Here is a 12,574-nt window from a genome sequence, read left to right as displayed (position 1 = left end):
ATTAAATTTATACTATCCCACAATTATTTTCTTTTTCTGAATCAACATTATATTCAGAATTGTGGTACGGCTATGGGGACACGTTTTGCCCCTAGCTACGCCAACATTTACATGGGATCATGGGAGGACCAACACATATGGCATAATAATCCCTTCTCAAACCATGTAATTGTTTGGAAAAGATATATTGACGATATTCTGTGCATTTGGGAGGGTGATGAGAATACTTTGGAACTTTTTAAGATATATCTTAATAAAAACACTTTCAATTTGAGGTTTACAGCTGAATCTAATGACAGAGAGATTCACTTTCTGGACCTTCATTTAGAGTCTAGAATAGACATGAAAATTAATACTAAAACTTTCTTCAAGAAAGTGGACTCAAATAGCTTCATATTATCAACAAGCAACCATAAACGGTCCTGGATAGATAACATCCCACAGAGCCAGTTTATGCGTATAAGACGTAACTGCAGTTTATTGTCTGATTTTGAGAGCCAATCGGTGCTCTTATTTGATAAATTCATTGAACGTGGATACGATAGGGCCCTCCTTACTAAATCACTAGCAAAGGTTTATGACATGGACAGAGAGTCGCTTCTGATACAAAATAAGACTAAAATTGTGACAGAGGATAGAAATATTGACAATGTAATTAAAGTCCCCTTTGTCACTGAGTATAACTCAGTCAGTAGAAATATCCAGAAAATTATAGGTAATAGCTGGAATATTCTATGTAATGACCCTATCCTTGGCCCGTCTCTACAGTCCACACCAAGCTTCATCTACCGTAGAGCAAAAAATTTGAAACACTATCTGGCACCCAGTGATATTGGTCCCCCAATTGATTTACAATCGGGGACAACCTGGTTACCTGTAAAACCTAAGGGCAATTTTAGTTGCGGTAGATGTAAAGCTTGCAAAATGCTCCATACTGACCGTAAAAAATTCATTTCAAATACAACAAAGGAATGTTTTACGGTGAAGGACTGCATTTCTTGCAAATCCACACATGTAGTCTATTTGCTTCAATGTCCATGTGGGTACCAATATATTGGACGTACTAAAAGATATTTGAGGATTCGGATACTAGAGCACGCTAGAAACATCAAATTAGGTTTAGAACATCATAGTGTTTCTAGACATTTTAAAAATAAACATAACTGTGACTCTAGTCTTTTGAAGTATATTGGTATCCAAATTGTTAACATTGGAAGACGTGGGGGAGATAGAGACAAGATGCTTTCAAAACAGGAAAGTCTGTGGATTTATAAAATGCAAACTCTGTCTCCTCTAGGACTTAATGAAGAACTCGATGTTTGGTCCCTTTACTAAGTAATTTTAAATTATTTTAAATTATTGTTTTAAAATATAATAATTTTATAAATCTGTCATTTTAGAGTATAGGTGTATTCTCTATATAGGTCACAAAACTGGTGTTATACCTCTCCTATATATATTTTTCTTTCTTTTTTCCTCTTTCATATATACCTTATAGATCTTTTTAAATAACAATTATATTAAGTGTTTGATTTTATGTACTAATATGTGTTTTTTTATATTTCTAGCAACATCGCCGAAAAGTTTTTTGTTTGATTAATAAATATATTGTGTGTATTTTATGTAAAATAATTATGTTTGCTTGGAAACACTTGTGTTTTATTGTACCTCCCACATGAGAGGCTGGACTTTTTGATAAGCAGCCAATCATAAGAGATCTGTGGGTATATGAAGCGCCCCCATGAATTAATCCTCCATTCCCTGACGAAGTGTTGTAAACACGAAACGCGTTGGATTGGGGGCGCATTCATTTATTCCTATATACTGGATGTTTTAATACATTGTCTAATACATTGTCTAATTGCTCGCGACCTTAAGCGGGCATTATACGGGACATTCTTGGGACTTCTAGCTTCCTCAAGCAGTGACCCACTCGCGCACGACGCTGACGCCGCCCGATGACGTCACGGATGTGCGTCTAGCGTTCTCCGAGTAAGCGGCTGACGGTGAGGTTCCCTGCAGCGGCATACATAGCCGAATCATCCTCTGCCCCGTGTGGCGTTTTGAAGCTGGTGTGCAGAGGGCTGGATACAGTTGATAGGACTTTCCACCGTAACACTCGGTATCGGAGTGTTCTCTTCATCTGGAGTGGCAGTTCCCCTGCGGTGACGACTGCTGTACCCTGCATGCTGTTCCACGAGACCTGTGAGAAGCCAGCTAACCTAGAAGTCCTGTACCCTGAGCACAGATTGGTAACATGTCCATAACATGTTCTGCTTAAATCTAACTATATTGATGTACGTGTGATACTCACCAGTTTACCAATACAATTTTGTTTAAATATTGCACAATGAGGTTTTTTGCGCTGTCTCTTTCTTTGTTTTTGCACTAGTTTGGTTGTGGAGCGGTACCACGAGCGCAGCAGCATAAACCTCTCATATTGTAAACAGGTTATCTTATTTATATTATTAATATCACTAAGAGCACATTAACACATTTTTTAGAGCGCAATTCACTTTTTTCTTCGGTTACAGGGATATGTTACATCCCTTTGCCCCATTTACCTTTCTGGGCTGTGCTGAAGCAGGGAACCCTAGCGGTGAGTCGTGCAAGCGTTCTCAAGGGGAGATTATGCCGGGACAATGTGCCTATATGTATCCGAGAACCAAGCATGTTTCTCGGGTACATTTTTAATGGAACCGACAACTCTGGACTCCAACTATCTAAGCACATTCTGACAACAATTCCTCTCCAACCCCCCCCCCCCCTTGAACTCATACCCTAGCAATCCCTGCTTGCTGGCATCCCTGGATAGGCAAAAACACAAAAATGATTTATTGTCGCACAATTACACAGTATGCATGTACAACAGTTAGGCTCAAGAGCTGACACACTTGAACCCCAATACATGGATCAGAGGTAACCAAAGGGGCTTAAACTTTTATTGAGAGCCTGGTTACCCCCTCACCGTCACAGTGTTGATCCGTTTTTGTTTTACTATGCTTCATGTCTCTACTTCTGACATTATTGAATCGGGTCCTCAGGCACCAATTTTCACAGATACAAAAATGGCAAACATACATGGGAATATTGGTGAATACTTGAAAATTTTGGACAATGTGTGAACTTTGCAAATAATCATATAAATAAATTTAGAAGTACTGTACTTATTTTTGAATTTGCAAATCAATAAATCGCCTTTAGTACAACATTTTGCCAATTTGCAATAAAATAAAAAGGCACATTTGTAAAATGTTCTGTGACTGGCTTTCACATCTCTTCTACTGTTAAACAATATATTTTACAGTGGTCACAATGGTACAGGAAAGATTTGCACAAAACCTTTTTCAACATGCTACATTAGTATCAAACAGAAACTAATCCAGAGAGAATCTCCCAATTGACAGGTGGTACTGTTTTCCGGAGCACTCCGGTCATCCTTCATCTTTAAATCTAGAAATGTAAGTGGGTGATACAGTACTTCTTGCATCCAACATGTTCTTCCCCAGTACATTAAAAATATATATTTTATATGATGTAGTATGACTTTGCCGGCATGATAAAACATACTTTTTTAAGCAGAAATATTTGTTTACATCATGAAAACATTTTTAGAATCACACTGAAAAAGTTGACTACTTTCCATAGAGGCTATTGTTTTCTTTTGCTGTTACCATTAACAAATATTGACAATTATGCTACACCAAGTAAAGCGCTTAAATGCTGCAAGCATACATTGCAAGGATAAGCTAAAAAGTTAAAGCCTCACTTACAATACAATGACAACATTTGGAAGCAGTAGAAAACTAATTATCAAGATACAGTGTGCAGTAAAACCCATTCCACTAATTATTTTTCAATGTTATATGTTCCAAAGGTTGTTACAGGCTTTGGTATTCTGTCATTGTAGAAGACAAATATCCTCTTAACTGTATGGTTCACTATGAGCAAAATATAAAAGGTAAATATTCTGGATAGAAATAGACTATGCTGCACTTTATTTACTGTTAGAAGATGATGAATATGACAGCCTGACAGTAGGAACATATATTGCTCTAATATAGCAATAAATTATAAATAGTATATGCCTCTGTCTTCTTAGGTATCAAGTCAAGGTCATAATGGAAAAGGTATAGATATCTCAATGTCATATGTTTCACTATTAATGTCTAATTAGAGAAGAGTTTCAATAAAGCTTTCAAAACAACTAAGAAAAGAAGGTTAAGTAGTAAAGATCATATGAACAAAATTACACATAGTTATGATGGCAATATACAGTACGGTGCAATATAATTGTGACATTATATTTCAGATAATGTACAGTATTTTAATTTTTATGAGAAAGCTACAGATGCATCAACTTATAAAAATGTAGAATTTAAAAAAAGTATAAATCATTGTAATGTAACTTATGATAGAACGTATAATGTTTAAGTGAGTTATGCTTCAATTTTAATAAGAAAAAATAAAATAAGCATAGATCATATCAAAATACTGTAGATGGATTCATAAACAGTGGAGATAGTTATAATGTAAATCTTACACTATATAAGTATAGCCATGCATAATAATGGTATATTACTTTCCTCTCTGTTGGCAGTAAGTCCTGGTAAGTACAGGTATGCCAGCAGTAGTTATGGAGGTTTTCCCTCACACCATGGTGAGGTGCCCTATGTATGGAGGGGAGTGGCTGTATGCTCTGAGTCCCTGGATAGTGACATCAGGGATGTGCCTGCCTCCTGAAGTATATAAGGCACAACGCAGTTAGTTACAGTGTGTTCTAGCAGCTGTGGAAAGCTGTTGGGGAGTTGTATTTTCCTGCATAAGGGATTGTAGGTACACTTTGTGACCCTAGTGAAGTAACTAGCGGTCCTGGTTGACCAATCAGCCTGTCTAAGCCACTCTGTGTCCAGGGACCTGGCACAGAGAGGATCTCCCTAGGAGAAGAGGGAATCCCACTTCAATTTGGGAGGGCGTACCTGGCGAAGGGACAGCAGGGAGAGATGTGCGGCTAGAGCCGGCAGCTGCAATGGGCAGTCTGCTACATCACCGTCTACAATAAAGATGACCTTGTTAACGATACTGTGTGAGTGTGAAATTACTCAACAGTGGATGGCACCACCAAGAAGGAGTTCCTCACCAGGACCATCTCCCTGCGGAAGCATAGACCCTGATGAGGTGGAGGCGCTGCACATGATGTAAGTTGAACTCGCACCCACTACCTCAGCTACCTGTCCTGATGACATCCCCTAATACCATCAAGCGGGAGACTCAGGAGTTCTGTTGCCTACAGGTGCACCACCAAACACACACGTAATGGGAGTTGGTTATTAGAGTACCCGGGCCAATGTGAGATTGGGGGGGGGGGGAAACCCGTTACAATTGGAGGCGCTGCTGAGAGACCTGTCAACAGGACAGGCTTTTGCTAGGCACACTAGGAAACAGGGAGAGTGTATGCTGCCACTTTGTGCTGTGTTTGGATGGAACTGCAGGGATACCCTGGGAACCTGAGAGGAGTTAGTGGATCTGGAGAGGGGCTAAAGCTGTCCGAGTCACCTTGAGGTCGCGCTAGGGGTAGGACGCCAGAAGGGAGAGCCTGTTAACTAGGTCAGGAGTCCTGGAGAGGGTCTGCACTAGGCTGACCAAGAGAGGTAGACGCCCAAGTACTGCATGGGAGCCCCAGAGTACTCTAGCCATTCCAGATCACTTACCGAAGGGAGCACAGACTGGGAGGAAGGAGATACAGTAGACACTGAGAGAGTGAGCCTAGCCTGAGGTAGTGCAAACATGAGTTAGACATATGTTAGGTACACGAGGTGGTGCACAAGGCATGTTTATTGTACGGATGTGGTAGCTGCCCCGCAGAGCGGAGCTCCATATACAATAATCCAGTATACCGTGAGCAAGAAGCGACCGTCAGAATGGAGGATCTGCAAAGAGCAGAAGGTCCAGGATGCCGGGATGAGGAAGGAGAACAAGCTACAGGAGTGACTCTTGTGTGTTTGTTATAGAATGGCGTGAAAGCCATGGCTGCGCCGTGTTTGTCATGCCTATGTTCTTGGGAAGATACACCTGAGAATAGTGAGGACGACAGCCTTGCGAGATGGGAGGAACAAAATGGACTTTGTTACACACCAATAAACAAACAGCCAGACGCTACCTCAAATATAAAGAAGGACAGTGCTTACCAAAATGGCGGTTCCAGCGTTCCCGGGACACCGCGTGGGCCAGCTGCAGAAGGTCTTTCAACTGTGCAGGCTGCAAATTGTTGGCCAGGATTGGCGGCAACGAGGAAACTCCACCCAGTTGAGGAGTTTGGCGCGAAAGCTAGAGCCACGCCCTCATGGACTATGACTCACTCCGCCCCTGTGCTGGGTCAGCCTACAAAGTGACGAGACATCCCCCTAGTTTCAACCAGTGGGAGTGGTCTATAGTTCCACCGGATGTCGATGGAGGAAGTGGGGGGAAGGATTGCTCAACCCTCCTCGGCACTTCAGTTGCGAAGAGCCATTGATCAATACAGACCGCTAGGACGAGTGCTTCCGTTGGTGACCATGGCTGAGCAAGCGGAGAAAGTGGAACAGAGTCCCTTGATATCAACCCACCCCTACTCGGTTCCAGGAGGCTTCCTGATTATCCGCGTAGAAGGTGTGGAGACAATGGTCTGTCTCTACGTGCAGTGCAGACTGCCTAGCGGAGCCGTGGGCAGTGAGGCTCGATGCCCTCATTGTGGACTGCAATATATGTGGCCTATGATGACCTTTGTGCTGGTGCAAGCCATGGGGATGAGGAATCCTACCCCGACGTCGGCAGCGGAGCTTCCGGGTGCACTGTGGAATGCGAGTGCAGGTCCCGTGGAGCCGGAATCAAGCAGAGTTCCTAAGGCCGAGAAACCCAACCATCGGAGAGGTGACCGGAAAGGAGCCCATCGACGGTCCCCTACTGGAATACCCCGCCCGAACTGTAAATTAGAGCCCTCGGATGAGGACTGTGCCAGGCTGGCAGAGGCACAGGACTTGCTGGAGGAGTACCATACTACTGGTATTCCGTGGCGAGATGCTATCCCTCGTGGTGTGGAGACACGGAGTCGAGTGTCTCCAGTACCGCGACAACCCGATCGCCGGAGTCCCACTGCCGTGGTGACTAGCGGGTCGGAAGGAGGATGATCCACCCCGACCCTGCGGAGCAGTAGGTTAACTCCGTGCTCACTGCAGATCTCGGGGGTGGAGGTGAGCGAAGAGCGGATTCAGGGTCAGGCTGGACCGCGCAGCAGAAGGGCGTTGCCGGATATCCTCGTGGAGGAAGAGGTCTCGCTTGGGGACCCAACCCAAGATGGCGTCGCAGCACGTGCGGATCCAGAAGCATTTCCGGACGACCTGAGCGGTGTCGAATGGGAGGCGATTGCGCCTCTATGGTCGAGCAGTGGGAGTCGATCCCCTACGGACTGACGGAGTAGGCGCTCGAATCGGAGAACGAGAGTATCCACTACCGAAGGACAGAACGAACTTTGTGGCGAACGTGAGTCAGGTGTTGCGGAGGAGCAGGCCGTGACCTTGCCGGTACCTACCATTCGGCCCCGTCCCCCAACCCCGTCCATCCCCAAAGTTAGCCCCAAGGCCCTAGTTCAAACCCCTGTCCCTGTCACCTGTTCCTTCAGGTCTACCTCTAGTCTGGGTATGTCAGGGGATTCCCGGGGTCCTACCACAGAACGGACTGGAAGCCTGGACTGGGGAACTTCGGACGATGGGTCGGAGGGTGGAGGGAGGATTTCCCGATGAGGGTCGGTACCCAGTGATAGCACTAGTATACTGAGTATTACGGGTGGACACTGGTCAAAGCGTAAGGAAAGGTTTGCGCCATCTGAGGGTACTTCAGGGGTATCATCGGGTGGGCCTGAGGAGGAAGAGCCCCTAGAACCCAACTCAGAGGAGGTACGGGAAACTAGGTTGTGGGCCCCATTATATGAGGGATATGTCGCCTGGATGGACCGCACCCGTTTCATTCTAGAAAGGGATATGGTGGTTGACCATTGGTGGGCTCCTGGGGATTTTGACGATGAGGCCTATCTCAAGGAGCTACGAGTAAGGTGGGACCGAATACAAGTAGGTCTTATTACCCCAAAGGGATCTGAGGGGTTAGATGATCCGGTGGAGTCAGATGAGCCCCTGTCATGGGTGTTGCCGGGAAGGGCTGGGAAAACTAAGTTGACCCGGGCCTGCCGAGCTGAACGGGCTATTGCAGCTAAATATAAAAGGTCACACGGGCTGGAATACCCATATGTCCCTGAACCTCTGATGAGGGAAATAGAGGACAATAGAGAAAGGTGGCTTCGTAATGATATCGAATACTATATCGTTAATAAGGGAGGAGCCATTAAGGGAGTTCAGGCTGAGCAGAGGGTCTCCCAACTGATGCGGGTCTGAAAAATAGGGCGCAGCGTTTATATGCACAAGGTGGTGTATTGCAATGAGCGAGGCTTGCCCCGAGAGTTCAGTGTAAGAGTCACCGATGCAGCGGGGCGGGAGGTGAAGAAACCAGACCCTCGACACTACTATTAGGTCCGTCAAAGAGTGGTCTGCCTTTTTCTTTGATGCTCTCTGCTGGTCAATGAGCGTATGTTCTGTCATTATTATGTGAAGGTGATAATGTTTAACCGCTAAGTTTGTGTGTTCTTTTTCAGTGTTTCCTGGAGCAAGGTACACCAAATTTAGGCCCCAGCCGGGACGGTGGGGATTCACCAGGGGGAGTATATAGCCATGCATAATAATGGTATATTACTTTCCTCTCTGTTGGCAGTAAGTCCTGATAAGTACAGGCATGCCAGCAGTAGTTATGGAGGTTTTCCCTCACACCATGGTGAGGTGCCCTGTGTATGGAGGGGAGTGGCTGTATGCTCTGAGTCCCTGGATAGTGACATCAGGGATGCGCCTGCCTCCTGAAGTATATAAGGCACAACGCAGTTAGTTACAGTGTGTTCTAGCAGCTGTGGAAAGCTGTTGGGAAGTTGTATTTTCCTGCATAAGGGATTGTAGGAACACTTTGTGACCCTAGTGAAGTAACTAGCGGTCCTGGTTGACCAATCAGCCTGTCTAAGCCACTCTGTGTCCAGGGACCTGGCACAGAGAGGATCTCCCTAGGAGAAGAGGGAATCCCACTTCAATTTGGGAGGGCGTACCTGGCGAAGGGACAGCACGGAGAGATGTGCGGCTAGAGCCGGCAGCTGCATGGGGCAGTCTGCTATATCACCGTCTACAATAAAGATGACCTTGTTAACGATACCCCCACTGTGTGAGTGTGAAATTACTCAGCAGTGGATGGCACCACCAAGAAGGAGATTCTCACCAGGACCATCTCCCTGCGGAAGCATAGACCCTGATGAGGTGGAGGCGCTGCACATGATGTAAGTTGAACTCGCACCCACTACCTCAGCTACCTGTCCTGATGACATCCCCTAATACCATCAAGCGGGAGACTCAGGAGTTCTGTTGCCTATAGGTGCACCACCAAACACACACGTAATGGGAGTTGGTTATTAGAGTACCCGGGCCAATGTGAGATTGGGGGGGGGGGGAAACCCGTTACAATTGGAGGCGCTGCTGAGAGACCTGTCAACAGGACAGGCTTTTGCTAGGCACACTAGGAAACAGGGAGAGTGTATGCTGCCACTTTGTGCTGTGTTTGGATGGAACTGCAGGGATACCCTGGGAACCTGAGAGGAGTTAGTGGATCTGGAGAGGGGCTAAAGCTGTCCGAGTCACCTTGAGGTCGCGCTAGGGGTAGGACGCCAGAAGGGAGAGCCTGTTAACTAGGTCAGGAGTCCTGGAGAGGGTCTGCACTAGGCTGACCAAGAGAGGTAGACGCCCAAGTACTGCATGGGAGCCCCAGAGTACTCTAGCCATTCCAGATCACTTACCGAAGGGAGCACAGACTGGGAGGAAGGAGATACAGTAGACACTGAGAGAGTGAGCCTAGCCTGAGGTAGTGCAAACATGAGTTAGACATATGTTAGGTACACGAGGTGGTGCACAAGGCATGTTTATTGTACGGATGTGGTAGCTGCCCCGCAGAGCGGAGCTCCATATACAATAATCCACCTGGCGAAGGGACAGCACGGAGAGATGTGCGGCTAGAGCCGGCAGCTGCATGGGGCAGTCTGCTATATCACCGTCTACAATAAAGATGACCTTGTTAACGATACCCCCACTGTGTGAGTGTGAAATTACTCAGCAGTGGATGGCACCACCAAGAAGGAGATCCTCACCAGGACCATCTCCCTGCGGAAGCATAGACCCTGATGAGGTGGAGGCGCTGCACATGATGTAAGTTGAACTCGCACCCACTACCTCAGCTACCTGTCCTGATGACATCCCCTAATACCATCAAGCGGGAGACTCAGGAGTTCTGTTGCCTATAGGTGCACCACCAAACACACACGTAATGGGAGTTGGTTATTAGAGTACCCGGGCCAATGTGAGATTGGGGGGGGGGGAAACCCGTTACATAAGGAAGTTAACCTAGTGTCAGTGAATGACAAAAGTAGTGACTACATAGATTTTAAAGGATAATTTATTTTTCTTCATAAGTACACCATTTATGGTACATGGGCAAGTAATAACTTCAATCATAAAATGGACAGGAAGAACTAATACTATCTGAAACAAGGAAGGCACAATAGTGTGCCATAAGGATGTGAAGGTGATTTCCTGAAGATTGAATTCCATACACTTCTAGAAGAGCTGCACAGCATACAGATATAGCATAATTTTTTTTGACTGCTCACAACTGATTTGCAAGCGCTCCCAACTAGTCTTTGGTAGTCAGTTGACCAAAAATGCAGTAGTCAGATGGTGATAACTGCCCACTGAAATCCTCCTCAAATTAAAACATAGGGTGAACATAGCATAATAACATTTAATATGCATTGACAGAACAGGGAACGTACAGGTTGCACTCAAATTTTCCCAGTCTGTTGAGAGCAATGAGTGTTATAAGGGCACACTCTAGACACTCTGGAGTGTCCCAAAAATGCCATGTTCAGCCACTGATGTCCCACTCAGCTCCTCGTGTCTTTGTTGTGTTTGCCGAAGTTGGTAATTCTGTGTCTGCGTGTTCAAAACAGTATGTTGTCCCAAAGGTGTCTGACTTGCTGGCTGGTTTGTATAGTGTCCTCCAAGTTAGAATATCGGCTTCCTCAGGGATTGTCAAATCCAAACTCCCCAGCATACTTTTGTAGACATGCTGGTTAGGACTGTGCCAATCCAATACATCCAATACTCTCAGGATTATGACTTGTGCATTTGTTTTAGATCTCATATCACAGTTCCCATTACATGTCACAAAAGTATAATAAAAAAAGCCAAAATCACACAATATAATAATAATAATAATTATAATAATAATAATAATAATAATAATATGCTAAATACTTTAATTTAAATAATTAAAAAATACAAACTAAATATAAATCAATCTAAAACACATCGAAATGAAACTAAACACGTGAAAGTTAAAACTCTTGAATAAACATTCATAGAACATTATGAAAAATATCTACAAAAAAGGAGACAACATGTTAAATTCATAATAATAATACCACAAACCTGAATTAATGCAATTTAGGTAGAATCCATTAAACTCAATAATAAATCCAATATAAATATATTTAAAATCTCTAAAATATATATTTAAAAATCTATTAAGCTAATACTAAAAATCCATAAAGGTTAACCAAACAAATCCCTCAAATAAATTGATTATTGACCCAAGTGCATTACAGTACATTGTGACTTATTTACTTAAGAAGGGACCCAATTTAAATCCAGGTTTAACTCCGATAGTTTCAAAGTTTTTAATTTGTATATCCAGAGAATTTCTTTTTGGGATTAATCTTTCTCCCTATTGCCACCTCTCCAGTTGTTTGAAATGAATTCTATGTCTTTAAACAATAAACCTTTTGGGTTTGATTGGTGATAACGTTTAAATTGAATAGAAACATTATGGGATTTCTTTATCCTTATATTCTTTACATGCTCAAGAAATCTAACCTTCAGTTGCCTGTTGGTGCGGCCTACATATTGTAGGCCGCAAGGGCATTCCAAAAGATAAACGACAAAACTCATATTGTAGTTTATTAAACTGGTAACAGGGAAAACTTCTCCAGTAATATTTGATTTTAAATCCTTGGCTCTATTTGCGCCATACTCACAAGCCTTACAGTGAAGGCAAGTGAATAATTGCAGTAAATGACTGTGAAAATAAAATAATACAATTTATTTCACCCTTCTTCCAAATGTACAATTTTCTTCAATCAGCATTTTCTTTGGGCTGGCACATTGGACATTTTTACCCGTAAAAATAAAAAGTTATATTTTAGTAATCGAGAAGAAACACAGTAGTGTAGTGCAATAATTCACATAATGAATTTTAGCAGAACATGTAAAAAATTATATTTGAAGTATATAAAAACACATGGACAATGCCACATAGAACAAGTTTAGTGCTACATAAAGTAGAACAGTACTGTTTAGAAAGATAACAATGTTGCATTAGAATCTATACAGTGTTACCAGTTTTT

The 12,574-nt window shown here is 43.7% G+C and overlaps 1 protein-coding gene across 1 annotated transcript; it reads left to right on the top strand.

The window, feature by feature from the left end:
• The first annotated feature begins 240 nt into the window (after nt 1-240).
• Nucleotides 241-1,799, top strand: LOC142492135 (uncharacterized). Its single transcript, XM_075594825.1, has 2 exons — nt 241-1,335; nt 1,569-1,799. Exon 1 carries the CDS (start codon nt 343-345, stop codon nt 1,333-1,335), a length of 993 nt encoding a protein of 330 aa, XP_075450940.1. The 5' UTR covers nt 241-342; the 3' UTR covers nt 1,569-1,799.
• The last annotated feature ends 10,775 nt before the right edge of the window (nt 1,800-12,574 follow it).

Source organism: Ascaphus truei, chromosome 4 (genome assembly GCF_040206685.1).
Source record: "Ascaphus truei isolate aAscTru1 chromosome 4, aAscTru1.hap1, whole genome shotgun sequence".
In the NCBI taxonomy this organism is placed as follows: Eukaryota; Metazoa; Chordata; class Amphibia; order Anura; family Ascaphidae; genus Ascaphus; species Ascaphus truei.
Note: the sequence above shows the minus strand (reverse complement) of the source record. Positions and strands in the feature narration are given on the sequence as shown.

What these genes read in the sequence shown, in the direction of transcription:
- LOC142492135 (XM_075594825.1), top strand. Translation starts at nt 343, where the DNA reads ATGAAAATTAATACTAAAACTTTCTTCAAGAAAGTGGACTCAAATAGC.